The sequence below is a fragment of the Caenorhabditis elegans genome, chromosome II, assembly GCF_000002985.6.
Source record: "Caenorhabditis elegans chromosome II".
NCBI lineage: Eukaryota > Metazoa > Nematoda > Chromadorea > Rhabditida > Rhabditidae > Caenorhabditis > Caenorhabditis elegans.
In genome coordinates, this window is record NC_003280.10 from 8,787,397 (window position 1) to 8,814,954 (window position 27,558).

At 35.2% G+C, this 27,558-nt stretch overlaps 8 protein-coding genes and 1 pseudogene across 11 annotated transcripts; 4 read left to right on the forward strand and 5 right to left on the reverse strand.

Annotated features, from left to right (window-relative positions):
• The first annotated feature begins 373 nt into the window (after positions 1-373).
• Positions 374-2,320, forward strand: F07H5.5 (annotated as a pseudogene). Of its 2 annotated transcripts, none has more exons than one of them (8): positions 374-423; positions 467-552; positions 636-977; positions 1,025-1,145; positions 1,193-1,368; positions 1,418-1,515; positions 1,565-2,064; positions 2,167-2,320. In that variant, coding segments are annotated over exons 1-8 (1,527 nt in total). The 2 variants fall into 2 exon arrangements; another variant differs by having other exon boundaries at positions 374-419; positions 1,025-1,143; positions 2,107-2,320.
• Positions 2,321-3,160: 840 nt separating this feature from the next.
• On the forward strand, positions 3,161-4,045 carry F07H5.13 (uncharacterized protein). The gene is made up of 2 exons (NM_063469.6): positions 3,161-3,328; positions 3,406-4,045. The coding sequence occupies exons 1-2, from the start codon at positions 3,302-3,304 to the stop codon at positions 3,514-3,516; spliced, it is 138 nt and encodes a 45-aa protein (NP_495870.1). The 5' UTR covers positions 3,161-3,301; the 3' UTR covers positions 3,517-4,045.
• A 412-nt stretch (positions 4,046-4,457) lies between these two features.
• idpa-2 (Intrinsically Disordered Protein, class A) lies at positions 4,458-5,344 on the reverse strand. Its single transcript, NM_063470.2, has 3 exons — positions 5,243-5,344; positions 4,675-4,830; positions 4,458-4,606 (listed from the first exon to the last, which is right to left on the reverse strand). Exons 1-3 carry the CDS (start codon positions 5,337-5,339, stop codon positions 4,551-4,553), a joined length of 309 nt encoding a protein of 102 aa, NP_495871.1. The 5' UTR covers positions 5,340-5,344; the 3' UTR covers positions 4,458-4,550.
• A 162-nt stretch (positions 5,345-5,506) lies between these two features.
• F07H5.7 (Activin_recp domain-containing protein) lies at positions 5,507-6,776 on the reverse strand. The gene is made up of 5 exons (NM_063471.3): positions 6,578-6,776; positions 6,366-6,460; positions 6,240-6,290; positions 6,097-6,192; positions 5,507-6,042 (listed from the first exon to the last, which is right to left on the reverse strand). The coding sequence occupies exons 1-5, from the start codon at positions 6,756-6,758 to the stop codon at positions 5,881-5,883; spliced, it is 585 nt and encodes a 194-aa protein (NP_495872.1). The 5' UTR covers positions 6,759-6,776; the 3' UTR covers positions 5,507-5,880.
• Positions 6,777-13,733: 6,957 nt separating this feature from the next.
• Positions 13,734-17,493, forward strand: appg-2 (Activated in Blocked Unfolded protein response). The gene is made up of 8 exons (NM_063473.7): positions 13,734-13,868; positions 14,572-14,718; positions 14,765-14,935; positions 14,984-15,166; positions 15,214-16,437; positions 16,548-16,853; positions 16,897-17,022; positions 17,095-17,493. Exons 1-8 carry the CDS (start codon positions 13,806-13,808, stop codon positions 17,380-17,382), a joined length of 2,508 nt encoding a protein of 835 aa, NP_495874.3. The 5' UTR covers positions 13,734-13,805; the 3' UTR covers positions 17,383-17,493.
• pho-13 (intestinal acid PHOsphatase) lies at positions 17,439-19,625 on the reverse strand. Of its 2 annotated transcripts, none has more exons than NM_063474.6 (7): positions 19,405-19,625; positions 19,253-19,357; positions 18,915-19,202; positions 18,232-18,535; positions 18,013-18,188; positions 17,775-17,915; positions 17,439-17,728 (listed from the first exon to the last, which is right to left on the reverse strand). In NM_063474.6, the coding sequence occupies exons 1-7, from the start codon at positions 19,504-19,506 to the stop codon at positions 17,504-17,506; spliced, it is 1,341 nt and encodes a 446-aa protein (NP_495875.2). In that variant the 5' UTR covers positions 19,507-19,625; the 3' UTR covers positions 17,439-17,503. The 2 variants fall into 2 exon arrangements, 1 of the variants encoding a protein (NP_495875.2); NR_023949.1 differs by having other exon boundaries at positions 17,504-17,728; positions 18,869-19,202; positions 19,405-19,506.
• Positions 19,626-19,744: 119 nt separating this feature from the next.
• F07H5.10 (Decapping nuclease) lies at positions 19,745-21,186 on the reverse strand (the record flags this gene model as incomplete). The annotated part of the gene is made up of 6 exons (NM_063475.5): positions 19,745-20,007; positions 20,062-20,193; positions 20,243-20,594; positions 20,642-20,775; positions 20,827-20,922; positions 20,974-21,186. The coding sequence occupies 6 exons, from the start codon at positions 21,184-21,186 to the stop codon at positions 19,930-19,932; spliced, it is 1,005 nt and encodes a 334-aa protein (NP_495876.1). The 3' UTR covers positions 19,745-19,929.
• Positions 21,187-21,239: 53 nt separating this feature from the next.
• F46C5.9 (WD_REPEATS_REGION domain-containing protein) lies at positions 21,240-23,333 on the reverse strand. The gene is made up of 7 exons (NM_063476.6): positions 23,201-23,333; positions 22,793-23,150; positions 22,621-22,747; positions 22,344-22,573; positions 22,157-22,296; positions 21,826-21,968; positions 21,240-21,628 (listed from the first exon to the last, which is right to left on the reverse strand). Exons 1-7 carry the CDS (start codon positions 23,323-23,325, stop codon positions 21,396-21,398), a joined length of 1,356 nt encoding a protein of 451 aa, NP_495877.1. The 5' UTR covers positions 23,326-23,333; the 3' UTR covers positions 21,240-21,395.
• Positions 23,334-23,973: 640 nt separating this feature from the next.
• Positions 23,974-25,237, forward strand: rer-1 (Protein RER1 homolog). The gene is made up of 6 exons (NM_001381540.2): positions 23,974-24,041; positions 24,095-24,199; positions 24,310-24,405; positions 24,451-24,536; positions 24,592-24,727; positions 24,776-25,237. Exons 1-6 carry the CDS (start codon positions 23,979-23,981, stop codon positions 24,863-24,865), a joined length of 576 nt encoding a protein of 191 aa, NP_001366730.1. The 5' UTR covers positions 23,974-23,978; the 3' UTR covers positions 24,866-25,237.
• The last annotated feature ends 2,321 nt before the right edge of the window (positions 25,238-27,558 follow it).

Genomic DNA, 27,558 nt, shown 5'->3' on the forward strand with positions numbered 1-27,558 from the left:
GAACGTTGTACATGTTTGAAACCAAAGGCTTTTGTCTCCTGTTCTACTTTCCAATTTGACTATCGATATATCGATTCTGTTCTTCGCTGGGTGTTGTCGTGAAACGACCACAAGACTCTGTCGAATAAACAAGACCCTGCCACTTCTCAGCATCTCTCATTCTTCCCAATATTTCACTTTCTGTCTGCATCTCTCAGTCATCATTTAGTCACCAGTCTGCGGTCGCTGCGAGACCCTCGTCATTCCGTCATTTGAATAGCTATTGCGTGTTACGTTTGTACTATTAGTGTTTCTGATCGATTCTCGCTTAAATTTAACTTTAATTATCTTGTTTTTCACCTCATTTCACCAAAAAAGTTTTCTTCATTTCAGGATGCTTCTCTGACTGACGGTAAAACCTATCGAGTTTGTACTCGATGGTAAGTAATTTATTTTTGTGTAATAAAATCTTAATTGCATTTTTCAGAGCGTTTGCTGAGAATCCATAAAAAATATCCATTATTCGTATGGTATTCATTTCAAATTGTGGAACATCCAGCATCACGATCATGAGTAAGCTTCAAAGTTCGATGTTTTGAACGTTGCTGAAAGTGACGGTGTCATCGCTCAACTTGGCTCTAGTTACTGTCATTAAGAGGACGGCAGTTGCATGGGCTACGAGGACGGATTTCAAAGCTCGGGAATCGCAAAGACGAGCGAAAACGGACCTCACATCCGCCATTGTTGAAATGGTGGTAAACTCAAATGTAGAACAACGAATGGTCATTCATTTGGGGCCTTCAATTCTCTCATCGCACATTTCGCCAAGCTGACACAGCAGTGATGAACTTCGACAATCGAACATCACAACCTTCTTGCAAAAGATTATTGGAAAATGTCGAAAGAGAGTCCACCGTGTATGAATACGTCCCTCCTGCGTGTTCGCGGTGATGGTGTGGTCAACAAAAGGCTACAAAGGCACTTTAGTGCTCCCATATGTAAGTTGAATATACTGTTATTAAACGTTCAATAGTTGTATTTTCAGAGTTTTCGCATATTGAATTGCGTCTCAATAGATGGTTGAACAACTGGTAAAGAATCAGTTGCAAAGTCCCTTCGCAGGGCTCGAGTTAATGGAACTTGGATGGATATCTAAAGAAGATTGTGTTAGTAAAAAATGATCAGATTTATTTGTTTAATGATAAAATTCCAGCCCAAACTGGAGAGTGGATAAAATGGAATATCCATAGATTGCTCAAAGAGAGTAATCACAGTCCTCTATCGCCGTTTCATATATGTGCCTTCAGGCCATACATTCTGAAACATCAAGTCCCAACACAGGGCACAAAGTCAAAGAGACTTTGTATATTTGGCTGTCTGGTGGACGGTGTAAGTTTAAAACAAAATTTTGTATATGAGTACATTATATATTTTTCAGCGCTCTCTTCTCTGGAAGAGAACCGACATTGTGTGTGTTGGTTTTTTAGAGATGGAATCCATGAACGTCTTGGTCGTTAAGATTTACCAAAATCGAATGTGAGTCACTGAAATACTCATCAGCATTCAATAAATGTTCAATTTTCAGAAATTGAGAAGGATGATGTCGATATTGGAATTCTGATAGACCCGTCGTGGTGAACCTGTTCCCAACATGCGATGCTTTTGAAGAATCGTCATATATGGCCTCTCGCATGTTTAAGGCATTCTGGAATGTTCGAGAATCGAACCCCGATGTCTATACTTTTCGTAATAAAAGAAAAATGATACAAGAATATACACTTCAAGCTGCTCCTTCTCATCTCCTATTATAATAAAGGGTCAGCATCTTGATAGGAGCAAATGCTTCCGAATGTTTCAAGCCCTTGAAGGAGTCGATTGAAAGTCTGAGTTCAAGACCGATCGATTTCCACCTGATTCCTCCCTTAGCCACGGAGGCATCGAAACCTAGGAGAACAACGAATGGTCATCCTTTGTATTCTTCTTCTACAATCCACAAAACCGAGGAACTATTGGATATTTTGCTGTGAAGTAGCTAAATGTCAAGAAAATCGTATTGATCAAATCGATTTGGTCTGACTAAACCAGGTGAGTAACTCTAGAAAGCATGTAACTCTAGAAAGTTTTTAGACAACACCCGAGACTTACTATATTCCTACCATCTCAAACAACAAACCAATTATTTTTCAGAACTCTGAAAAAATCCCGGCTCACAATTTTTCTGCTGTTTCTGTCGCAGTTGGATCTTGACTGGATGCCATCATATTGGTCGTGCCAACTTCTCACTCATGCTCCTCACCCAATCAACCAGACCCACTCTTCCATGTCTTCCACCGAAGTCTAGAACTAACATTGGTTCCTGACTACGGTGTTCATGGGATTCATGCTATTTTTTTTTAATAAAGTAGTGGGCAAGAAATTATGTGTGTTTTTTTTTAGTTTCAGGAGAATTCTTCGTAAGGATGTTGAAGGGAAATTTATTGGTTGATTTTGATATGTCTTGGAATTTTTGTGGAGTCCATCCAAATATTGTGATTATAAACAAGAACAATTAGTAGGGAAAATACTTGACAAGAGAAAATAATAAATGCAAGATATTTGGGAAATTTGTTTTTTTCTTCAAAAAAAATCAATAGTTCCGGTTGGACTTTCATAAATATATCCCTATTTCGAAAGGGACCTACAGTTTTATGAATCAATGTAAGGCATGTTGTAGGCATGCAAATTTTCAATTTTGAAATGACTACCTACGTTCTGAAATGTAATACACCGTCCAGAAAGCTTTATCGACTTCTTAGAGGTTAAGAGTCACGTTTCTTTATTGTTCTGTTGTGTCAGGAATCGTACAACATAAAAAATATTCCCAAAATTATCATGTTCAGTCATCGTATTACAAAGAACGTCTCTATCTCCAATACAATGACTACTTTCCCACTATCTGTCTGTGATTGTTTGCAAAGGACCGATCTGTGCAACAGACAAGTACATTATTCTCTCCGTCTCCCAGGTCACACTAATCTCTAACAAGGTACCTGCCAACTGTCCAAAAGATCCGTTCATTGACCTGTACCCTTCCTTTCTATTTCCCTACTCTCATTTGCACTTTCACCATTACTCGTCATTTTTTTTTTCACTTTGCCTAATGAACAGGATTGTTTGGTGTAAAAAAAATTAAATTCATAATTTTCAGATGTAAATCCAACTGGGTAATGTCTTCCTAAGACAAAAGTCTTGAAAGACTCCAATAGTCAAAAAATGACTGTTCTGAAATGTTGTCGTTAAAGTACGCAAATTAAATCACTCTTTTATTATGGCAGCTCAATAAATGCGAGTTAGATTGAAGAGTTTTCAGGTAAAGCTTTTAAATATTTGTTTTTTAACTTTCTAAAGAGCACACATAAATAATTATAATAAATATTACCATTTCAGAACCATATTGAACCAGCGTCAATGCAATCAATGGCAATTCAATGTTTGAGAATCAAACGGATCGTCTCTTCTCTGCAGAAATTCTTTCTGCTACTTGTCATTAGCCGATAGGAATTAGACAACTCGGACTACATGATTGTCATGTTTTCAATTTTTGAATAGATTGAAATTTTCCTGACTGTTGAATGTTCAATTATTTCATTTTTTCGTTTTTGTTACTATGATTGTGAGCATGTTGATACTCCTACCTTTCCACAGTTTTAGCTTCATTCCAATTCATTTTATCTTCCTTCATTTCTGATCCCCTCGTTTTATGCATTCTCTCTCTTCCTTCTTCCCTGTCAAATAGAAAATCTTAACTGGATGAATTAGCCGATCCAAAGATTGCAAAACAATTGATCAATAGATTAGCGATCATCTTGGCTATTTTGTAAAGTCTGTAATTCAGACACGAATTAGCTCATTTAAAAATTTCTCAGAGGTCAACGAATGGTCATCCAGAAAACTTTAATAATTATTTATTATTATTATTATTATTTTATCTTCTCTTTTGCATGCCTTTCTGAATTTGAATATGTATCGTTGCTTAACAAATTGTTCTCTTTTTCACTTAAAATAAATTATAAAACCGATAAAAGTTCCCTTTTCTTCCTGTATATTGAGAACATTCGGAGAATTAAAAATTAACAAGAAACGTCTTCATTTTAAAAATTAATTGGCTCGGAGTTCGGAACGGGAGTTTCGAAGTTTCATATTCTGCTGAATAGTCCAAGCTCAATCTGAAACGCACTTCGCATTCAACTAATTTAATTATTATCTTTAGATTTTCCTGATCTTTGTATAAAAGTGACTTTGAGAATTCGTCCAAACATCTAAATGTTTCTCTTTCTCATTCCCCATGCTTCACTTTTATGACTCTCGAGACAGAAACTTTTGTTACATTTCGATTCATGTTCTATTGGTCGCTGTTCAATTATTAAGTTGCACTTCACTTCCTTCTACTATTACTTCCTTATGTTTGAAGTAAAATTGTTTTAATTTTATATCCATTAAAAAGTCATTCTCAATGTTTATGTACAACGAAAAAACGGAAACGAATCGATGCATAAATGAAAGGAATTTTAAAACAAAACTTCAAACATCAATTACTTCTTCTTTTTACCAAAACAACCGCCGATCATTGAATATCCACATCCACCGCCTGCAAAAACGTTGTTGATGGAATCGAATCAAAAATTAATAGAAACTTTGAAATATGATTGAACTTACCATATCCACTACCAAACATTCCATATCCACCGTATCCGAGTCCATATCCTCCCAGACCGTAACCTCCAAATCCGCCACCATATCCACCAAAACCACCACCGTAACCTAAACCATAACCTCCAGAAAATCCGCCGAATCCTCCGCCACAACCCAGTCCTGAATGATATGGGCGACTGACAAAAAGTCAAGAAAACTCATTTGTACTATTGAGAGATTAGTTAGTTACAAAAATAATTGTAAAAAATTTAGGCTAAAAATATGACATACTAGTCGTATGCTTTTCAAAAATTTAAATCAACGGGTTCATTAATAAGCGAAGTAGACGATTTTGGTACGCATTGTAGGCACTTAGACAGTTATTTTTATCCCTACGTTACATTATTATCAAAACGGTTATAAAATGAAATCTGTATTAAATTATTTTATGAACCTTCATATTGTAAACGTTGATGAGATACAAACGAGAATATAAATAATTAGAGTTTCTTAATTGATGATTAGCTTTTTACAATGCTAATGTTTTAGGTCGCTATTCAGGAGACTTTGTTAAAATAATTTAGAAAAATACCTAATCCAAGCCCATATCCTCCAAAACCACCGAATCCACAAGACTGAACTATCGTTGGAATAATCAATAAAATAGCAACAAGAAGCGAAGAGTTCATGATGATTTGTGAATTATTTCCCACTCATAAAGCTTCCTTTTTATGCCTTTTTGCTCCCGAATATAGGAAGAACCAGATTCCAAAGAGCTCTTGAAGCACGATTCTAGAAGGCAATTTGCAAACATTGTCGGAAGACTAGAAGCAAAATAACAAGTCAATGTATATATGTTGTGTGTTCAATGTTTATTTTCATTTATTTATATTTAAACAACGACGACGTTGACCCGAATGTCATTCAGACAATATGAGAAGAGGAGACAAGCACATTGAAAAATAGAAGGCAAGCATAATATTTTGAATGATCGAGATCCAGATGAATGAAACGAAATGGAGAGGAAGAGGCATACAAAAAGAAAGATGAACTAGTGGAGGTCACCAGAAATTAGACATCATTTTACTTTGCTCAAAATTTTGGTATATTACAATAATCAAGTCTAAAATACAGACCTCTCATCAACTAATTCACCTTTCTTCACAAAAAAACCCGTCGAAAAAAAACTAAAGAGAGGTAATAATTTGGATACTAGGATAATGAATAACTTCAATTTGGTAGATGTTCAAATGATAGAAGATGTGTCTCGCAGACTGGCTTTGCTGGATACAGGGGACCTTGTGAATGGGTTACTGTAGATTCTTCTAGTTGACACACTTTTTGATGATACAGTCGACGTTGAAAAGCGCAAGTCCACATGATATAGAAGCTCTGGAAAAATTATTTCATTTGATTTTGAATATATTGGTGTTTTTTCGAGATCACCTGTGCGGCTAAAAGGATCAGTAAAATTGCAATGATGCTGAATAGAGCAGGAGTCTGTGAGAAACAGTCCGTTGGATGATGTAGTCGGTGCGTGTTCTAGAGATTATTATTTTTCAAGACATGTTTTTGAGACTAGGGCTAACCTTATTTGAGGAAACGACAGCTTGTTGGGCATCACAGTCTCCCTTTTCTTTCTGAAAAAAAAATATAATATTTTTTCAGGGAACATATAATGAAATAAGAAGGCGAAAACAAAAAGAGCAACTTACCAGCACGACATCGTAGCAACAAACAAAGTCATCAGTTGCATTGGCAATTGTTCGTTGCTTCTCAAGCTCCACATCCGCCCACGAACATGATATTACTGGAAATTTGATTGTCTAGTCTTCAAAAGAAGGTGTCAAATGAGTCTGATACTTTGATAGCAACAGAAAAATCAATTGGAAAACTTGCTTGTATAAAAGTTGAAAATAACACATACCAGTTCCACATTGGTTCAACTTCAAATGTCTCTCTTCACATTTTGGAATGTTTGCCTCCGGAACTTTCAGGTAATCGTTGCACTTGTTGGCACAGTACACAGTCCGAATCAGGTCTCCGCGTGCGATACCAAAATGTATCCACAACAAAAGAATTGGGAATTTAGTGAATTGGTAATTCATTTCTGTCTGAAATTTGGGAAAATGAATAGAGGACTGGATGGATGATAGTCGACAACACAAAGTGCAAAGAAATGAAAAAAAAAACTAGGAAGGAAGTGGTGGAAAACAAGAAGGGCTTAATAGGAACAAGGAAGATTGAAAGGGAAACCATAGACAAGTGCGATGAAATTAAAATAATTGAGAGATCTCGTGAAAAAGTTGATGAAGATCTGAAAATAAAAGGATTGTGTTTTGGTTTATAATACGAAGTGGGATGCGAGACGCATCGAAGTGAAAATTTTATTTTTTTAATTTCAATATTCAACAACTTTTTAGAGTTTGTGTTTAGATGCAGATATAGAAAATGAAAAACAATAGTATTTTCTTGTCTAGGGGCTTGGTACTTTGGTTAACAACTTTTAATACTTTTCATTGAAAGTGTGAATTAATTTCTATGATACTTATCAAAATTATTAAAAGTAAGTACAGTTAACTAACTTTCGTATTGTAGTGGTTTCGGTATTTGTTGGTTATTGAAACAATTATGGGAATAAAAGGACATGGAAAAATCGTTCAATTTAAAAATAAGAAATGAAAGCTCTTGAAGGCATCTATTAGATATTTGTATAATGAAGCTCTGGGGGAACAAGGGTTTTTTTGAAATAAAATGATTCATCGAGAAAACTTATTTATTTTAATGCAAAAACAATATTCAATTGAAAGTCACGACTTTTCTGCGGTCGCGCCCAAGTATTTGCAAAATATGTTATCACTAGTTTGAGAACGGTTTTGGCAAAATTTGACATTAGTCGTACTGAATCATTATAGTTTCTTTGGGCAGCAGTCGATGAAGCAGTTGACCAAATTTTATTCAAAAACTAGTCCACATCTATAGTTTCCTATTTAAAAATTGTTACAAGTCAAGAGAATTCACCACATGACATATTATTCCTCTCCTTTCTCTATACATAACTTGAGGTATTGATGTGGAAAAGGGAAACTGAAGCAAATCTTATTATCTTCCGCATCCTTCAGTTTCTTTTCTTACTGTTGAACTATTTTTAGAAATTAGGAGAGAAGCATCGTTGGTCTACTTTTAAAGTTGTTTTTATTATACCTTCCAAAACTCATCATGGCACAATTAAAACTAATAGCTTTTTGAAATTTTTCATGCATACAACTTAAACTTTTATCCCACGGACTGCATACCAAAAGCTTATACAAAAAGTTTCTAAGCAGATTACTTAATCTAGTATAAACCAGGAAAAAATAATCCCCCAGTCCATTCCTAGAATCACATAATCCAAACAAGATACACGTAAATTATACCTTCGTAGTCTAAAAATAGTATAATGCTCTAGACTTAAGCTAAACTTAAAAAAGGAGAAGAAGGAATAAAATATCGAGGCAACGAAGATGTACAATGGATGGGAATATGTCTGTCAGGAAGCCAGGCACAATCGGAAAGTTCATGTCCTGGTTGATAGTGTCGCCATTAGATCTACTTTTAATAATTATCGTAGTCTTAGTAATCAGGAAATTTTAGAAAATTACATAATACACGTGTTTTGAGGAAGTGGAGTTTGTAACTCGGCAGACAAGTTATAATTACGCATGCTCCCGGCATAGACCACAAATGACAAGCAACAAGAACAATAGTTAATAGAAAATAATTATAAAAATGAAATCAGAGCACATAATACAATATAGGTTCTGAACTTTTGATAAACAAAATATATCATGTTATTGTCAACTTAAGTTTTGGATTTTTACCTTTAATAAATTAAAGGTAAAAATCCAAATTCCAAACTTAGGAAGTTTCTAGTTACATTGAACAATTTTGAGTTATAAACTTTTTAGATCTAAAGTTAAGGTCCACCGAAATCAGAGGGCAAATTAATACTTTCTATTTTTGATTAAGATAATGAGTTATGTTTTTGACTTCGAAAAAACAACGACAAATACCGTCTCATCTCCATTCTTGTTTGTAACTTGGCTTTTTGAGTTGATCAAACAGTGTTTAACAACAATGAAAAAAAAACTATTGAATATGTTCAGAAAAACCAAAAATAAAAATAAAAACTGTTGCAGCAAAAAACAGCAATGGGAAAGGGGTGGTGGGGGAAGTTCAGCACTGCAAACTGAAAAAGTTTTCTGAGCTTTCCTGATTATATATTTTTTATGATTTAATTCTAGATTTCAATTTAATCGGAACGAGAACGTGATAATTATATTAAAAACAAGAGGACAAACGAACAAGAAAGTATTAAAAATTGGGCAGAAGTGAACACAAATAACCAATGGGGGGACAACAACTGAACGAGTGAGTGTTTTTTTAACGGTGACGGCTGAAAACGAAGGCAGTGAATTTGGTCCCCGAGAGATGAAGATAGATAGATAGAGAGATAAAGAGAATGAGAGAAATGGGGGAGATGAAGAGAGAGAGAGAGAGAGAGAGAGAATAGGCGGACCCGGAACCCGGAACTGCTCTGCGCCACGAAACAGGAACTTTGGTGTGCTAGTCGGGGGACTCACGAGGAAGTGGATTGAGCAGCAGCAATAGCAGTTACAGAAAAGATGCAGTGCCCATTTTAAGAGGCGTCGAGTGAGAGAAGAAAGAGAGAAGCATGATTGGAGAAAAAGAAGGAAAGTGTATAGAGCAAGTGGAGGAAAACAGCAGGAAACACAGAAAGGAGAAATGAAAAATGAGAGGAAAATGGAAGGACAAGATAAAAAGTATTACCTCTATTTGAAGAAGAAAAAATCTATAATGATAAAAAAATGTTGAAATATTCCTTGAGTCCTGTAAAACACCCAAGCTGGAGTAATCAATATTTTGTATGTGAATTTGAACTGAATTTGAACTGATTCAATCAGAAGAAAATCTACGTTTCCCGTGTACTTGAATTCCTGTAAAGTTCCGTAGACTACGTTGCCCTTTTTTATATGTTCAGTAGATACAATTTAAAAAGTTCCAAAACATTTTAAAATGTAAGTTGTTTTGAATTAACTTTACTTTAAATCCATTAGTTTTCAGAAATGTTTGTTCTTTTTCTCATGATTATTTGAAACAAAACAAAACGACTAAATACTAAACGTAAATATTCGATTTCTTGTCATAATATCCTCTAAAACTAAAAGGATAAGAAAAAAAAAAGTTATAAAAACCATTGTCTATTGAAATCGTGTTTTTACTTCCCGCTTCTTCCTTTTTTTCAGTTTTTTAGCAAACGTTCTTTCTGTGCCTGTGTTTTTTTGACGACGGCATAATTGCATCCGAGCGTGAGTTGATGATGTGACCGAAAAACAGGAACTCTTCTCTGTTGAAAGACGGAAGTTGTTGAGCAGATTCAAAACAACGATCATCCATCACTCGGTAGCTTTATTGAAGAAACGTGTAAGAATTGAGAAATTGAAAAAGGAGTCAGAAAGTTTAAACTTCCAAAAAATATGTGTTTGAAGTTAGCAGTTGAAGTATTTCCAAAATATTTTAAACTGTTTCAAGCATCCGTAAGTATATTAATTAAGAACTTTATCAGCACATATATATTTATATAGTTTATGTTAATTTAGTATATATTTTTTGCCCAGACGAGGTCAACTCAAAATTATCATTGCCTGTACTGATTGGCTTTTTATAATTTTGTTAATTTTGTTAAATAATAAACCAAAGTGTCTTCAAGCATTTATTTGTAAGCTATCCAAAAATCAGCTTGTCGATTACTGACAATAAATTTGATGAGATTCCTGGAATGCGTGTAGTTTTTGTTGAAGATTATGTGATCATAGCTTTATTATAAGATAGAAGATAAACTTCACTTTAATACTAATCATTCCTTATTCTTAAATCAACTCAAGTGGTAAAAATTATATCAGGTATGTCTCTAGTGAGCTTCCTTACTGCTATTTTGTTTCACAGCTTCAACACAACAAGTTTTTTAACAGAAGAAAATATATTCACAAAAATCTGACTCACCCATTCTAAACTGATTATATTTTTTGGCTAAACGAAGCTTCTTGATCCTTTTCTCAATGATCAAAGTTCTTTTACTGCTGCTTCTTTTCCTTCTTTTCTTCCTTGTTACAAATCCCTAAACATACATTTTGTATAATATAATTCCCACTTAGTGCAGATATGTAAAGATACAAATAAAGTTCAATGGATTTATGATCAACTGAGAATTGAAACAACTAGGTTGTTGCTTCCGCATTCTAAAAGTAAAATGAGCTTGAGAGCTGAAATTAGAGATTAATTACGCTGATTGTAAATAACATTTTCTCAAATTTCAGAAATAATCTTTGTTCACTTAACAATTTGAGAACTGGTTCAGATTAATTTAGAGAATTTGTTTTGAGGGAATATATTGTTACCGAGGACTTTTTAGACTGTCAGATTTCAGGCTAAGTTTCCGATAATTAACATTCTGTGCATTTTAAGCAACCATCCAAAAATAATATCAGTGAGCAACTTGCTGCTTTCATCATTTTTCACGTGTGAAACTTCAGTGCTTTTCAACCGGAAGAATCAACGCGAGATCAATTCGTCTTCTCTGCCAAAGAACGCTTCTTCTTTTCCGCACCGTCTTGAGCTCAAACAATCATTCACACATTTCCAACTCACCCATTGTTCACGTGCAAATAAGATGAACAAAAAATGAGGGAAAAGAAGCAAGTTTCGTGTTACGTGTATCTTCAAGAAGTAAACAATGAATTAGATGCGCAACCCACGTAAATCACAACAACGCTGCTACCCGAAAAGTATTTTCCGGAATTGTCCGGGTTACGGTCAAAAGAGTGAAACACATTTTCGAAAATAAAACGGTGTCAGATTACGGTGTCATGTTACTAGCCAGCATTAGACTGTCTAGGAGGATATGTGTGGCATTTTAGGAATAGAACACAAATCCCGGATAAATAGTGAATATGCATTTGGAGTATTTCAACAACACGAGCGTCACAATATATGTTGAAAAAAAATTACAAATTAATAAAAAATAAAAAATTAAAATAAAAAATTGAAATTTCTTTTTTTAAATTGTAAGCTTATCAAAATACAATTCGAGACGGAAACAGGTGATATGGGTATGTGGAATGCTCGTATGAATTACTGATCGAATAACGTAATATTCAAAAATAGAACTTATTTCTTAGTTTTCGTCTTCCATGAATAAACTTTGAATGAACTATTTCTGTCTAGAACATGAACAAAATCTTGGAATATTCATGAGTGAATTATTAGTGAAAAGTTCATAAAATGATATCGAGGATCTACAAGTGTGCATTTTATTTTTGCAATTGGCACGTATAGATTTTCAATGTTTCCAGCTGCACCACGTCACTACATAATTAATATCATAGGTGCACACCAAAATACTACTCTCTCACGATAATTGTTTCGTTTTCTGAATTGAAATAGACAAGAATCAATACAAATATTTAAGTTTTATGAACGCTTAGTTTTCTAAATATGTATTGAACCAGCTCCAAAAAAGAGTGAGGCAAAAATAATCCTGAATTATTTTTGAAGCTGAAATAAGCTTGAAGGTCAAAAGGGAATCACCCAAAGATAAATGAGATAAGAGTTGCAATAGTTGAGTAATCGGATGCAAGAGTAACAGAGAAACTACAGTAAAAATAGTAAATTTTGATAGTTACACTAAAATAGACAAGAGTGTAGGAGAAGCCGTCAATCTCGGGAAACAAAGATCACACGAGTACTCCTTTTCTTGTCAATCACAACGGTCATCGGTCAAAATGTTCTCAACTTCCTTCACTTTCTCTCCGTCTCCACTGTCTTGATTACAAAGAAGAATGGCAATCCTAAAAAAGGAAATGAAGCTTCTCCGTGTCTATCGGCAATGCATCATCATCACCTTCCCGTTTTGTTTCACATTTAATCCTCCCACATGCTCCACTGCCAGTCAAAAATCAGAAGAAGGCACCACTGGTGGGATAATGCGTTGTGTATTTACGGTTTTGCAACGTACACAGTCTCATTCTCGGACAATTGCGGAAGGCAACGAAATAACCAAATAACCCGGCAAGAAACATATTGTGGAGGCGAGAAATGTGTGGAACATGCTTACGCATTGTTGAGCATCAAATGATCACTTTTTGCGCATCTTGGCAATGACCAACTTGACTTGTTTTTTTTTGTTTGATGGCAAGTGACGGACTTTGAAAATGAATAGGTTGGCATTTTTTGAAAGAGAAAAAATCAAATGAACAATATGCAATTTCATCAAAAGAAATATTGTTTTTCTGCAGGGTGTTGAATTATGAAGGTACGAAGAAACACTTTTAGACATTACCAAGTTGGAAAAACGGGATTTAAGTAATATTTCAAGTTCCTTACTACTTACAAGTGTTTCCCGTGATAAAGTTTTATTTGATAGTTACTTTGTAATATTCAAAGAAATTGTGTAACTGGAAAAGTTTCTGATACTTGAATTGTAAATATATTCACAAAAAAAAACATATTCAATTAAATCCAAAAACAAATTCAAATGATTTAAGCTCAGACATGATCAACTACGTTTTTTCCCTGAAGAATTGTCGAACACTTGGAACATAAAATGTATACTGAAAACTTTAAGATCCCTCATTCCGGCAATGAAGACCACCGGCAACTTTTTGATCTGTCTAAATACGCGTACATCCCTTGAGACAACTTTTTGAATGGATCAAAATACATAGAGATTCCCACCCTGTACAAACATCGTATTGAGCACTTTAGACACTTTTTTCAGGCCGTGTCAAGGATCCACCAAAAATCCAAAATCTAGTCGTCAATTTCCGTCGGTCCTCGGACGACGATCCGATGCAAAAAGTTGATCCGTTTTTTTGCGTCTCCTCCATTCTTCGTCTTCTTCCTGTAAATTCCTTCCTGGTGCATCGAGACGGAAAGGAGGAGCATCCTACAATTTTTTGCCGCCTGATGGCTACCGCCGCGGCAACATGACAGACGTATATAAGACAGTGGCGGAAGGAAGCGGAGCACCAAAAGAGCACCTCCCTCACTGTCGTCGGCCAGCAGTACCGCCGAGAGGAGTTCTACGAATAAACGATATGAAGACGAACATTATATTATTACTTATAGTTATTGGATCATACCTTGTGGATTCAGAACAGGTAATTTTTGATATATTAAAAATAAAATAAAATTATACCTCTAATATCTCTCATCCATTTTCCTTATTCTACAATCTCTTATTCAACTTTTGAAAACGTAGTCCAAAATCTTCCTATGAAACATTTTCTCCCAATATCACTGTTTTTTTTTTATTTTTCTAGTAAATTTTTATTTTTCCAGTAAAAATCAATGCAGAAACACCGTATTTCCTTTTTCAACTTTTACAATCCCTTGCTTAAATTATGTAGCTCATATTTTGGTTGTCTTTATTTTTTGTTAAAAATGTGCAATTTTTCAATTATTTTTCTATAGTTGTGTAATTAGTAGTTTACAGTAATTGAAAAATAATTACGTTAGTTTCCCTGATCATCCCAATTTATAGCTAAACACTACGCGCCTACAGTATTTTCATTGCACATCCATGACTCTTTATAATCTCTCGATCTTCGCAATATCTTGTATTTTGACCGACTGATGACCTGTCTCGGCAAAGTGTTCCAAGTCTCGCCATTCTCAAGTGAACCATATCATATTTCATGTCCATGAGAAGGGTTCCGCCTTTCTATGACATTTTCCCACATTCACACATACAAATAACACAAGAACAAATAAACCGGTGCCATGTCGCAAATTCAACAAACAATGACCTGTCGCTCACTTGATTATCACGTCTGACTCATGTTAATATCCCATACATTTTAGAGCTTGATTACACGAGCCAAGCGACAATGCCCGTGTGCGCAACTGTCACAAAAATCGAAATGCAATTGTTATCCGATTGGGAGTGGAATGCAACGATGCAAATGCTCAAATGAGCCACAATCAAGCGGATGTTCTTGTGCCAATAAGGCAAGTCTTTGTGGAATGGAATTGTAGTACAAGTCTGAAATTTCAGGCTCAAACATCGGTATGCCAACCATCATGTCAAAAGTCTTGTGTAGATTCTTGTGTAAGGAACTCCCATCAGCCACAGCTTCTTTGTGATAAGACATGTCAATTTACATGCAATAAGGCATGCACTCCATCTACATCAACGAGCTCATCGTCCAATTTTCCACCAATTAAGGCACTACTTTACCATTCTTTGAACCCAAATAAAATAATATAATTACAGGTAGTTGTAAACCAACAAACCAAGGCTTCTCAATGCCCACAAGCCTGTGCTCAATCATGTGCCAACAGTTGCACAGCTCAGCCAAATAAATCTTATTGCATTGATATGTGCATCAAATCTTGCCAACCAACATGCGTTCAAGCTGCTGTATCTATAAATGTCAAAGAATTCATGCGTACTTCGGTCTGAACGACCAATTTTCACAACCAAAAAAATATTCAATTTTTCAGACCACAACCTTAGCCCCATCAAGATCATGTGTCTCTGCTTGCCAACCAACATGTGACGCTCAGTGTATTAATGTCATGAAGCGGTATGAAGTGATTATTCAAAAGATGCCACTTGCCCAGAAATGTCCCTCCCAGTGTCAGCCAACCTGTTCTCCACAATGTATTCAATCGGTCACTGTTTCTATTCAAACTACAGCTCAACCAACAACAGCTTCCTGCATTCCGGCTTGTCAACCAGCGTGCACTCCACAATGTGTTCAAGCAGTTACCACGACAGAAACATGTATCCCGGCCTGCCAACCCGCTTGTCAACCACAATGTGTAGAGAGACAGCTTCAGATTCAGATCGTAACTTCTCAAGCAACACAAGCAACTCGTGCTCCTGAAACATGCATTCCAGCCTGTCAACCAGCTTGCCAGCCACAATGTGTTTATCAGTATCTTTCTTCGGGGTCTTCAGGCATTTCAACAGTTCCACCAGTAACCAAAGTGTGCATCTCAATCTGTCAACCAGCTTGTGATCCAGGATGTGTTGCTATTTACACGACGACTCCAGCCCCACTTCACTGCGTTTCTCAGTGTCAGCCAGCTTGTCTTCCATCTTGTACTGACACCTTTACTACAACTATCTCGCTTCCAAAACAATGCGTCCCAGAGTGTCAGCCAGCTTGTGAGACTAAATGTATTGTTGCTCAAATTGTGCTGAAGATCAAGAACAGCTATCAACAACCTCAGCAACTGTCTCAACAGTACATCCCACAGTCTTCTTGTGTTCCACAATGCCAACCAGCATGTACTCAGGAATGTGTAGCTGCTCAGCCAAACTTCTCGGTTCAAATTAATATGATTGATGAAACCCCTTCAACCTCAACTTCTTCTCCACAATGTATTCCTCAATGCCAACCATCATGTGATCAACAATGCATTCAAACTTACAAGATTCAAGTACAACAAATGAATTCTCAACAGAAACAGCAACGTCAGTATAATTGTGTTCCCGCTTGTCAACCAACTTGTGAGCAATCTTGCATTCAGTCTCAATACCAAGTTACTATACAACAAAGTTACTCCAAAGGGAATCAAGGAAATAGCTGTCCATCAGCATGTCAACCGGCCTGCGAACCTCTTTGTGTACAACAAATCACTGTTCAAACAACCGTTCCAATCACAAAGACCTGTGTTCCACAATGCCAACCGGCTTGCACTCAAGAGTGTGTCCAGCAGGTAAATATGATATAAAATTTGAAGAAAAAACAACACAACAGGAAAAGTTTAGAACTGTAAATAAACATAAATTAAAATTATAATAACCACCATAGTTTTTTTCTTTTCAGGCAACTACCTACACTATCTCCATTCCAATGACTACTGCAGCCCCATCATGCGCTCCACAATGCCAACCAGCTTGTGATCCACAATGCATAAGCTTCACTCTTAAACTTCCAGTAATGACCACTCCACCCCCGACGCCATCTTGCCAGCCACAATGTCAACCAGCTTGCCAACCATCTTGTATGGAGACATACACATTCACGATCCCAATGAATGATCAGAGCTCCAAGCAGTGTGCTCCAGCTTGTCAACCTGTCTGTGATTCAAAGTGTATTCAAAATTATCAATTTGAAATTGTAATTCCACAGGTCAGAAAATTTAGAACTTTCTGCAAAAACTGAAGATTTTTAGGCTGACAACAACTGTATGCCAGCTTGCACCCAATCTTGCCAAACTTCATGTGTTCAACAGAACAGCCAAAGTGTTCCACAATGCAGCACAGCTTGTACTGACAGTTGTAGATCATCTTGCGTTGAAGTACTGTAACTGAAATATCAGCTGATAGAGTTCTGCTTGGCAAATTGTTAAAATATCGTTGTTTTTTTTCAGATCGTGAAGGAATCTGCAGAACCAACTTTCAAATTGGAAATTGTTCTTAAAAAACCAATGGAAGAAACTGTGACATGTGCTCCACAATGTGCTAATCAGTGCGTTGATCAATGTAAAACTCAACTTCTGACCCAAATTGAATTCTGTCTGCCAGCTTGCCAGAACGCCTGTCAACAGAACTGCCCGTTGCAAGTCGAACCATGTGCAATGAGTGGTTCACAATGCAATTGTTCAACTGGATTCTCACTTTGTGGAAATAACCAATGCTGCAGAAAGAGAAGACGATAGATCCATTCAAAAGGAAACAACCTACCTACGCACATTATTGCCATAATTTTAATTTTAAAGCGAAAAAAGTGTATTTTATTTATCATACATCAATAAATATTTATGAATATCATATAGTGTTCTAGAATAAAATATATTTTGAAATGAAAGTGAATATAATCAAAAATAAAAGTGAAGAAGAGTTCGAGGATCCGGTAACGAGACACCATTGATCAATAGGTTGATCTGGTTTTAAATTGTTTGCAATTTGATTCAACACATTCATTGAACAGTAATCTCCTCCACATCCAGTAATCTCCTTCGTCATCACAGTAAAGTCATCTCCAGATTGTTTGTGGTAAACCAGCTTCAAAACTTAGATATTACAATATTGCTTTACCGAACAAACCTACCTTAAAATAGTCAGCGTTATCAGTAGTATTTCTCCAATATTCAACCGATACGGCAGCGGAATAAAGTGGATATCCGTGAGGTTTAATAGCAAATCGTTCGATGCCAAGAGCTACTAGCACTGCGTATACGGTCTCATCGTGCTGAAAAAAAATGTTTAATGTAATAATTCAATTGTGAATAACATGTACAACTAAAAAATTTCCAGAAGCTTCTTAAGGTTACTACCAAAAAACCCACAGCTGAATAAACGAAGTACTTGAGTCCATTTATCCAATCACACCCTTGTGTATTTTTTCCATATGTACAATCACTTTTCTTATTAATTCTATCCATCATATCATTCATAAGAGGTCCGGATCGTACTTTCAGAAGCTCAAGGCCAATATTCATGTTGTTCATATTAATAGTACTATCTGAAAAATTATTACATACAATGTTCTTAGAAAAACAACGTACTGAATACTCCGTATTGATACATATAAATTTGATCATTTACTGCCACAATTTGACTATAAAAATCATCATTGAACCATGTATTCTCTTTTCGAAGTGATTCATTAAAATATATTTGTTCAATGAATAAGGCATCCGGGACAGTCCAGAAATCTTCTAGACTCCATGTTTGATTAACCAGTGACGTTAGTTTGTCGATTACTGATGAAACTGGTACTGAGCTTCTCCAGTTCTTCATTTCGTCCGATTGTTGAGCAATATTCCAGAGCCATTCACGACGTGGGCAGATGCAGTCCATATTTCCAATCTAAAACAACTGCTTCTGATTAAATATAGTTTTAAAGTTTCCGATCTAGTCTAAATAGTACAATAGTCTAATATGTCGAAATTTCATAATAAGACACACCAATTCAAAGTTTTGGTAAATTGCCAAATTTTCCAACAGTACGGATTTTTTGAGTAATTCCGAGCATTGTTGTAGGTTAGATTCCCTAGAAAGTTTGAATACAAATAATTGAAACGCAATTAAAAAATAAAACTTTTAGAAATGTGTTTTATTCACTTCCAAAATTAAGATAGCCTGACTACGATATTTGGGCATTATTGCGTGGAGCGATGTAAAATACTTTCTATACTTCACCTTTATTCTCCAATTTTTTATTGATTCAAATAGCCCAAAATCTCACATGATCACTGTCATAATCAACGGTATGAACTGGAATAGGAACGAAGCCACGTGGCCATCCCTGAGCATCTGGAAAATCAGTTCCAGCCGAGCTACCGTAGCCGTCTTGTCCATACATTCCGAGCATATTTGAAGTGGCTGAGATCAAAGTTCGATTGATTCCCGTAGATCGTATGTACATTGTTTTTTGATCATAGACTGCTGGTAAGAAGTTGTGGGTGGAGTTTCCTGTGTTGACATAACGATTGCGAAGCTTCTTTCCAAGAGTTAAATGTTGATTCATTCCGAGCTGAAAGGTATCCAAAACAACTATATTAACTCCATATGAACAATCATTACCGGTGAAAGCTGTCCCCATCCTCCACCTCCAAATGTCCAACTATCCTCTTGGAATGGATCCACGTTAAATGTAGTCGTAGGTGATCTATCTCCATGCCTCCAAACCTTTTCAAAAATCGTAACACTAGATTCCAAAACATTATAAAACCTACGATATGAACCATTTTCAACTCCATAACTCCATCTTTCGCAGGTGAAATATTTGTTGCGATTGCCAGATTCCATGCTATTATTATTATTATAAATTGTAGCATGTCACAAAGAAATGGGGTAATGAGTGTAGATATTAATACGAATACGGGGAGAAATTAAAACTAAACTAATTTTCAGATTCAGAGCAAAGCGTGAGCGTAGATCAAACATTGGTTCATACACATTTTCTTATCAACTGTTTCAAATAATCGGCTGAAATTTGAAAAATGTCATGGAAGCGTCTTTATCAAGTAGAATTTCCAGGAGCATTTTAAAATTAATTAGAACAGGAGAGAGAGAGATCATTCATTAGAAATACTCGTAACAAGTAAATTTAGTATAAACACAGGAAGGGATCACATGTGATATCACCCGAACATTAATAAATAAAGTTTTTAGAATTAGTTAGATCGAATGAAATTTTGGGAATCCCGATATGATGATGCACGTGTGTAATAAATGCTGTAGCGTTGTTCATTGCCAGGTCACCAGAATGGACTTCTTTTCAGGCTTTCTCTTGTTGTCAATGTCACACTGATCGGAGTGGAGCCATCTGATTTTACCTATAATTAAAAATTATAAAACTTCATAATTAAATGAAAATTATTTTAAATTACCATGCACATATCGCCTTCAGCACCGATTATTTTGTCTATTGTACTGAAAATTTTGAAAATTTCAGAGAAAAGCTTGGCACCGTCAAAACGGAAGTGTCCTTTGGTGAAGTCGGTGAGTTGAGCTTCGTGGATCTGTTGTAAAATTGTGTTTTTTTAAAAAGAATGTACTGAAATGTGTTACCTCATTAACTTTCATATTATCCATTCTCAGACCGTAAACAATGCGGTCAGCTCCACTCAACAAAGCTCGAAGCCACCAGTCTCTAGCTTTCAATCTTGAAAGGTTCTGAACTTTTCCCATAACTTTCGAGCCAACTGTCTTCAATTCAACAACGTTTCCTCGTTGATCAAAAGCACGGGCGACACTTGAAACGAAAATTGACATTGACATTGAATTTCTCGTGTTCTCAATTCGCAATTGCTTGACGACACTGTGATGCTTTTTGAGTATTTTTTGATCGGATTCTCTCGTAACCTTCATGGCGAAATTCAAACCACCGAATGCCGCCTCTTGGGTCTTCTTGTCAGTTTGCCTAAAACGAGTACAATCGTTTAGTAAATTTTAAAATCGTTATATTACAAATCCATAGATTTATTAGCGCCAATGTAAATGTCTCCATTCAAACGAATTGCCATCAATTCCATTGGTTTTTGCTTTTGCATCACATCATCAATTGCACAAAGGACATAGCGACAACAGAGAAATCTCGTTTTCTGCAAAATAAAAATGAGTTTTTTTTTTCTTTTACATAAATATCCAATTACGAGTTCGGTGAATCGGCTCACTCGTGGACGTGGAATACGATCGAGAAATCTTGTTTTAGATTCAAACTCATAGAGATGGTAGATCGAATGTTGGTTCTGAATATGAATTATTGAAGAATTGCCGTGTTAAACTATGGAATGTCTTACAATAACACTTTTCGACTTAGGATCGTATCCCTCCAGAACATTTATATTGACATTTCTCTGGTTAATCATGTTCTCGATAAGCATCGGACGTGTGCTACATGCAGGTGCCACTGAATCATTGCAGGAAGTGTATTCTATATTGAGATTGATCACAGGTTTCGCTCTAACTCCCGTTGGGGGTCTGTTATCGTACGGTCGAGGAGGAAGACTCATCTATTTAGAAAGGAGTAATTTCCTAAATAAATGTTTCAAACATAACAAAATATAATTTTCACGGGATTTATAACAGAGAACGTGGGAAAAGCCATTAGATAAAGTTTACGTACACGTATTTATAAAATCAAATGATGCGAAGAAATAAATAAATAAACATAACACCGCTTTAGGAGGGAATTATTGGCACTTTACACGAATAAAATAAATTATTTTTCGAATTGCTTCAGAAGTTCCTGAGCCTCATCAATCTGCTCTTTGATACGGCGACGAGCACCTTCCTGTGTGATTTCTGGAAGCTCTCGGTTCAGTTTAACCACTCTGCTGTGCCACTCTGGAACATTCCGAATGACACGGACATATTTGTCTCCACATGTTGCAATATATTTTCCGTCAGAGGAATAGGCAATCGATGAAATTGTAGTCGAGCAGATGTCTTTCACTGAAAATTTGTAATGTGGTTTCAGTTTTCAAGAATCGTGGATTATTTACAATTAAACTGTTCTAAAATTAAACTAATTTTCGAAAATGAGCAAATTGACAATGTTCAGAAAGTTCAACAGAAAAAAAATCCGATATTTTAGAAAAAAGTTTTAAATAAATGTTTGATATTGAAAAATCCAATCAATTTTGTCTTACATTCCGGATAGTCCTTGGTTTCGTCTTCCGAAGCGAACACCTTCAAATCTGTCTTGAACGAAACTGCAAATGAGTCACCACTTGGGCTCATTTCTAATCGCACGTGTTCACTTGTGGCGGCATGCAGAGGAGCCCAGCTTCCCCTGAAAAATTGTTACTTTCTAGTGTGAATTCAATAAGACGCAGTGCTTAACAGAACACAATTTTATCATCAACTCGCCTCTCTTTCGCTATAGACGTCTACTCACTTTCGTTGCCTAGCAATCACCTATTCTATTTTCTCATTTTATCCCGCTATATAATTTCGGTTTCTCGCTTTTCTTTAACTCACTCTCTCAAAATTTTGGAATCTTGCCCAGCCTCATAGCGAATATCGGTGTCGAAAATGCGCCATTTTCCGTCTCTGGAGACTGTGACCGCACGAGTCGATGAGTTGTTGAAAGCAGCAGCAAGTACTCCAGATTGGTGACCCTAAAAATAATTCAGATGAAATTTTGGAAATCATGAATGTAGCTTACACTGAGACTGAACACTTTCTTGGCACTCTGGAATGTTCCATCTCTTGTAAAAATTGGCTCGAAAACAAATACATCTGGTGTGAATCCTGATACAATGATAAAACGACCATCAGGAGAGAGACGACAGTCATATAGACTGCTCACTTTAGCATCAATTGACTGTAGAAGTTGTCCGCGTAGATCGTAAAGACAAATTTTGTTATCGAGTGCTGCACTCATCAGGTATTTCGCTGAAAATTAAAAATAAATTGCCAAACAATTTTCGCAGTTAACTTACCGTTTCCGGCAATGCCAATATTTTGAATATCAACCTGATGAACTCTTTCAAATTCTAAATTGTCAATATGCACAAAATGATGGGATCCTGATCCTTCGGTTTTCTTAACGAGCTTGTAGACGCAAATCTGAAAAATTATGAATGTGTTGATCAAAATTCAATCATTGTATACCTTGTTTTCTCTTTTCACACTAAATACAACACTCTTACAATCCGGAGCAAATACTACACGAGTTGGAGTGTCATATTCAACCGTTTGTCTGATACATTTGTGTTCCTTGTTCTCAAAGTCTCTAACATCCCAGAGAATAACCGAACGATCTCCGGAAATTGATACAAACTTTTTGCCATCTGAAGCAAATGCAACATCTGTCACTTCTTTTTTATGTCCTTTCAATACTGATACGTTCCATGGATGAACGAATGTTGGTTCCTTTGCTTTCCATTGATCATTCGTTCGTTGGTGCTTATTCTTCTTCACTGGTTCCTCGCTAATAATCGTCTCTGTCACTTCATCCATTACAACGTCACTGAAATGTTTCATTAAAAAAACGTTCAATTCATTATTTTAATGACTTACACTTCTTCCTGTTCTCCTTGTTGCTCCTTCTTTGCTACGTAGATTATTGCTACTCCCATCACAGTGACAAAGCCAACTAATCCCCCGATCAGAATTGGTAGACTGACACTATCGATGTCAATCATGGTTTAATCTGAAAATATTGGAACATTACTAATATTGTATCATGAAAGAACCGAAAAGTAAGAATAATTCTCGCGATTCGAAAAGGAAGATTACGGTAGCCAACCAGCTTGCAATTTTTTAAATGCCTTAAATAAGTTTTTTTTCAAATATCAATGGTAACTATAGTGGTATATAAGGTACTCTTCTATCATTTTCCAAATGTAATCACGATAGAATATAAATAGAAATAGAAATACATTAGGATATCCCTATAGCAGTTTGAACACTTTCGATAACAAAAACTTCGCAAAACTGAATCAATCTTGTGAAATTCCCATTAATGCTCAAAACAATTCAAAGAAATAAATTTAGGTAGTTTCAGAATATTTTGCTATATAAAATATTTTCATTTTTTGATGAAAAAATAGCAAAAAATAACAGAAAACTTGAAAATTGAATTTATTCATCCTTAAAAGTTTTGAAGAGACAGTGTGCATTCTGCCGTCACCGTGTTTGCGTATATTTCTACGTGTACTTCTTTTTTAATCGAAATCAATATTTCCCAACTTTTCACGTATTTTCATCACGTCTATGAAGTTTTTATTCTCAATTAATTCTTGATTAATTTAAAAATTAATTTTTCAATTGTTCATTATCAATTTCATCAGGTAATATGGACGACGGACTTCGGGACAGGCCAGGTGTAACATCTCGTTTCTTTCACAGTTTGGAAGTGGTGAGTTAATTTTAATCAGAATGCAAATTGTGACTTTATTGATTATGTTGCAGAAGTATCAATACTATCTCGATCGTCTCACGCCACATACTGCATTCCGATGGGTTATCGCTCTGATCTCGCTCGTCTTCTTTGCGTCTAGAATTATTCTCTTGCAAGTAAGTGAGCACAAATAGAAAATATGTTAAAATTTTTCAAAAAAAAAAGTTCATCACCAACGAGTTATTTTTTTTTTCTTCAAGTCACGTTATAATTAATTTGATTTCAGGGATTCTACATTGTTGCATATGCTGTCGGTATCTACTATTTGAATCTCTTCTTGCTCTTTTTAACTCCATCAATTGATCCAGCTTTAGAGTTCGAGGTTTGTTATTTTATTTTGTTATGAAGTAAACATTATTTTCTGCAGGATGAAGATGATGGTCCAGTTCTTCCATCGAAAACAAACGACGAATTCCGCCCATTCATGCGTCGTCTGCCAGAGTTTAAGTTTTGGTTAGTCTTTATTATCTTGAAACGGAGAAAGTCATTCAAAATATTATTTTTCTAGGCACTCCTTCATGAAGGCCACTCTGATCGCAATCACTTGCACCTTCTTCGAATTCTTCGATGTTCCAGTATTCTGGCCAATTCTTGTCATGTATTTCTTCATCCTTACCTTCCTCACTCTCAAGAGACAGATTATGGTATGTTTTTTAAACTCGTCATTCTTTTCAAAATAATATGTATTCCAGCATATGATCAAATATCGATACATTCCATTCACAGTGGGAAAGCCACGAATGGCTGGAAAGGAAGACACCGGCAAAGTTGTCGTCGGTTGAAACGGGTCACTCTTAATCTGTCGTTCTTAGTCTTGTTTTAAAGTTTTTCGTAAAATATTAAAACAGTTTCATAATTCTAATTGTTATTTTGAAAGAATTATAGAAACACATATGACTTATTTATTCAAAAGCCAATGTTTTGAAACATCTCAAAGTAACGAGTCCCCGTATTAAATTATTTGCTTTCCTCCTGTTTTCCCTTTTGATTTTTTAATAGTTTATTGCTCTTTCACACAACGTTTCCTTCCAAAATCAGCTTTGTCTTTGCTCCAATAATAAAAAAACGACCTGCTTGATTTGTTGCGCGTCTTCTTACCAAATGTGATTTTATTCGTGTTTTATGTTTGATGAAATGAATTCTCAAGATGATAATGTTGGGATGAGTTTGTGGAAACAATACTAAGATTTGATAATTGCAACATTCAATTCTGAAAAAAATCGGAAAGAAGTAGCTTTTACTTTTTAGAGCTTTTACATTTTCAAAAATCGCTGAGAATGTAATTTAATTGTCGGTGCACTCGAATTGCTCACAGAGACTTCAGATAAATGATTTCGTGAAGATTTTGACAGATTTAAATGTTTTTATTTTTCTTTATTTCTTCTTCAAAACTAATTGAATTTTTCACACAGAAACTAAACAAATGAACAATTACGTGGCTGAACAAATAAGCAATTCGAAGCTTGCAAACGATTTAGTACAGATTGAAGATCGATCATGGTTAATTGTTCAAACGACCGATAACAGAAACGTATATAAAAACATTATTGCTTTAAACATATTTTAAACGGATAATTAATCTTATGAAAAGTATACTGATACTATCAAATGTTCATAATAAGTTCTGATCATTTCATAGTGAATAAATTTCTGGAAATTAAAAAAAAACGATATAATCTCAAAAATCATACTACCACAGTATCACTACAGTAACCCAACAGTATCCCTCCACTAACTCCACCTCAGTATCCCATCAAGAGAAAACAACTGAAATATACTAGAACTACTTAAGAACAAACTACAATTGTGACCTAACTTTATAAACTTCATTCCTAACACCAAATAAATATATTCGTCAAATTTTGCATCTGTAGGACCACTATAACATGTATTTTGTTTGAAAAATGCTTTTATTCCAAATAACCGAATGTCATGATAAACACTACAAAAAGTTTTAGATTTCTAAAAAATGTTCAGCAAAGTTTTGGAAAAGTGCCAAATGTACTATAAGAATATTTTAAATGCAAGTTCCCTACTGGTGTCACTCCATTTTGAATATTTTTTTATTTTTTATGAAGTTATCAACTGAGATAATTTTACCGCTTTTTCAGAGTAAACACAATGTCTTATTGGAAAAAACTTATTCCATAATCTTACGAGAGAGCAAGACAGTAGATCATTCATGTGTCTAGAAAAAACGGGAAGCGAATTTCCACTATGAAGGTTTTATACAGATACTGTATCTTCACATTCGTCATTCAATCGTTCTCTGCATCTAGCCCCTCCTCTTTTTGAGAATCACAAGATTGTGGCTTCTATGACGCTGTATCGTGCTAAATTGTTCAATGGAACATGATGGACGAAGGATGAGACGGTCCATTCAGTTCATTCGATCTCTTGAAACCTTGTGATATGTCGCTGCTGATCGTATTTTGACGAAGAATTCGGTGTCTTGCGACTGTTGTAAATCAGTTTTTTCCAATGAGCGTTCTTTGTTTGAAGACTAGATATATAAGTGAAGAAGGAAGTTGTGTACCAAGAATGTACTACAGATGCACCCAAATTCTTGATTTTCAGTAATTTAAAGTTGAACACGAATAAAAGTCAATTATTTAAAAATTATTTTAATATGGACAACTCAAAATAAATTTTCATCGACTACCGAAAATTTGAATTTACAAGAAAAATCCGGAAGCTTCTGGAAAAAATTTGAGAAAAGGGCTGAAATGGGGTTGAAGCTGTTGTGTTAACAATTATAGAACTCACAAAACAAAGTTGCTACATATACGGTTTCAGACTAGATTATATAAGTTTTAAACAGCGCCACATGTATTGTTACGACTTCTGTATTATAACTTTTTTATCTCGTCTTTAACTACAAAATATCTTACAGCAAGCACTTTCGTTGTAGCCTACCACAAAAATGACGAATTTTAGTTTAGTTTGTAGTTTTAAAAAAAAGAAGAGATATCATTGAACAATTGATGAGTCTATTCTGAAGACAACATCAAACACGAATGCAATATAATTGATATAATGATCTCTAGATTTCAAAAAAAAAATCGATTGTATGAAACTTTAAGCAGGTCCCACATTGAGCATTTCTTTTAAAGTATATGGAAATGAACTGTTGTGACATATACTTTGCAAATGCAATACTCGTTTTTCTCCAATTTCAAATCAAACTTCTAATTAGTAGAATAAGATCGTTTAGATTTGGCAGAACTTGATAAAAATTGTAATGTATTCATCCTTGCAAATTGCAAACCAAAACTTCCTAAACTCTCTAAAATGGGTATCTTCAAACTGTTATTTCCTTAAAAAATACATTTCTAGAAAACAAATTTTAAAGTAACAAAATGCTCACAAATATTTTTTCTTTATTCTGCAACAATTTGAATTGCAAATTACCAATTGTTTGTTGAGTTACACAGAGTCAAACCCTTTTACCAAAAATCATTAAAAAAAACCTCAT

What these genes read in the sequence shown, in the direction of transcription:
- F07H5.13 (NM_063469.6), top strand. Translation starts at nt 3,302, where the DNA reads ATGCGAGTTAGATTGAAGAGTTTTCAG. An exon ending in TTAGATTGAAGAGTTTTCAG is followed by an intron (nt 3,329 to 3,405) that starts GTAAAGCTTTTA and finishes TTACCATTTCAG; the next exon opens with AACCATATTGAACCAGCGTC.
- idpa-2 (NM_063470.2), bottom strand. Translation starts at nt 5,339, where the DNA reads ATGAACTCTTCGCTTCTTGTTGCTATTTTATTGATTATTCCAACGATA. An exon ending in AGGATATGGGCTTGGATTAG is followed by an intron (nt 4,831 to 5,242) that starts GTATTTTTCTAA and finishes CATATCATTCAG; the next exon opens with GACTGGGTTGTGGCGGAGGA. An exon ending in AATGTTTGGTAGTGGATATG is followed by an intron (nt 4,607 to 4,674) that starts GTAAGTTCAATC and finishes ACGTTTTTGCAG; the next exon opens with GCGGTGGATGTGGATATTCA.
- F07H5.7 (NM_063471.3), bottom strand. Translation starts at nt 6,758, where the DNA reads ATGAATTACCAATTCACTAAATTCCCAATTCTTTTGTTGTGGATACAT. An exon ending in GTTGCTACGATGTCGTGCTG is followed by an intron (nt 6,291 to 6,365) that starts GTAAGTTGCTCT and finishes TTTTTTTTTCAG; the next exon opens with AAAGAAAAGGGAGACTGTGA. An exon ending in CTGTCGTTTCCTCAAATAAG is followed by an intron (nt 6,193 to 6,239) that starts GTTAGCCCTAGT and finishes AATAATCTCTAG; the next exon opens with AACACGCACCGACTACATCA.
- appg-2 (NM_063473.7), top strand. Translation starts at nt 13,806, where the DNA reads ATGAAGACGAACATTATATTATTACTTATAGTTATTGGATCATACCTT. An exon ending in CTCAAGAGTGTGTCCAGCAG is followed by an intron (nt 16,438 to 16,547) that starts GTAAATATGATA and finishes TTTTCTTTTCAG; the next exon opens with GCAACTACCTACACTATCTC. An exon ending in GTAGATCATCTTGCGTTGAA is followed by an intron (nt 17,023 to 17,094) that starts GTACTGTAACTG and finishes GTTTTTTTTCAG; the next exon opens with ATCGTGAAGGAATCTGCAGA.
- pho-13 (NM_063474.6), bottom strand. Translation starts at nt 19,506, where the DNA reads ATGCTACAATTTATAATAATAATAATAGCATGGAATCTGGCAATCGCA. An exon ending in AGTTGAAAATGGTTCATATC is followed by an intron (nt 19,358 to 19,404) that starts GTAGGTTTTATA and finishes ATTTTTGAAAAG; the next exon opens with GTTTGGAGGCATGGAGATAG. An exon ending in ATAACGCTGACTATTTTAAG is followed by an intron (nt 17,729 to 17,774) that starts GTAGGTTTGTTC and finishes TAAGTTTTGAAG; the next exon opens with CTGGTTTACCACAAACAATC.
- F46C5.9 (NM_063476.6), bottom strand. Translation starts at nt 23,325, where the DNA reads ATGATTGACATCGATAGTGTCAGTCTACCAATTCTGATCGGGGGATTA. An exon ending in GATTCCAAAATTTTGAGAGA is followed by an intron (nt 21,969 to 22,156) that starts GTGAGTTAAAGA and finishes ACAATTTTTCAG; the next exon opens with GGGAAGCTGGGCTCCTCTGC. An exon ending in AACCAAGGACTATCCGGAAT is followed by an intron (nt 21,629 to 21,825) that starts GTAAGACAAAAT and finishes ACAAATTTTCAG; the next exon opens with TGAAAGACATCTGCTCGACT.
- rer-1 (NM_001381540.2), top strand. Translation starts at nt 23,979, where the DNA reads ATGGACGACGGACTTCGGGACAGGCCAGGTGTAACATCTCGTTTCTTT. An exon ending in CTGCCAGAGTTTAAGTTTTG is followed by an intron (nt 24,537 to 24,591) that starts GTTAGTCTTTAT and finishes TTATTTTTCTAG; the next exon opens with GCACTCCTTCATGAAGGCCA. An exon ending in CTCTCAAGAGACAGATTATG is followed by an intron (nt 24,728 to 24,775) that starts GTATGTTTTTTA and finishes TATGTATTCCAG; the next exon opens with CATATGATCAAATATCGATA.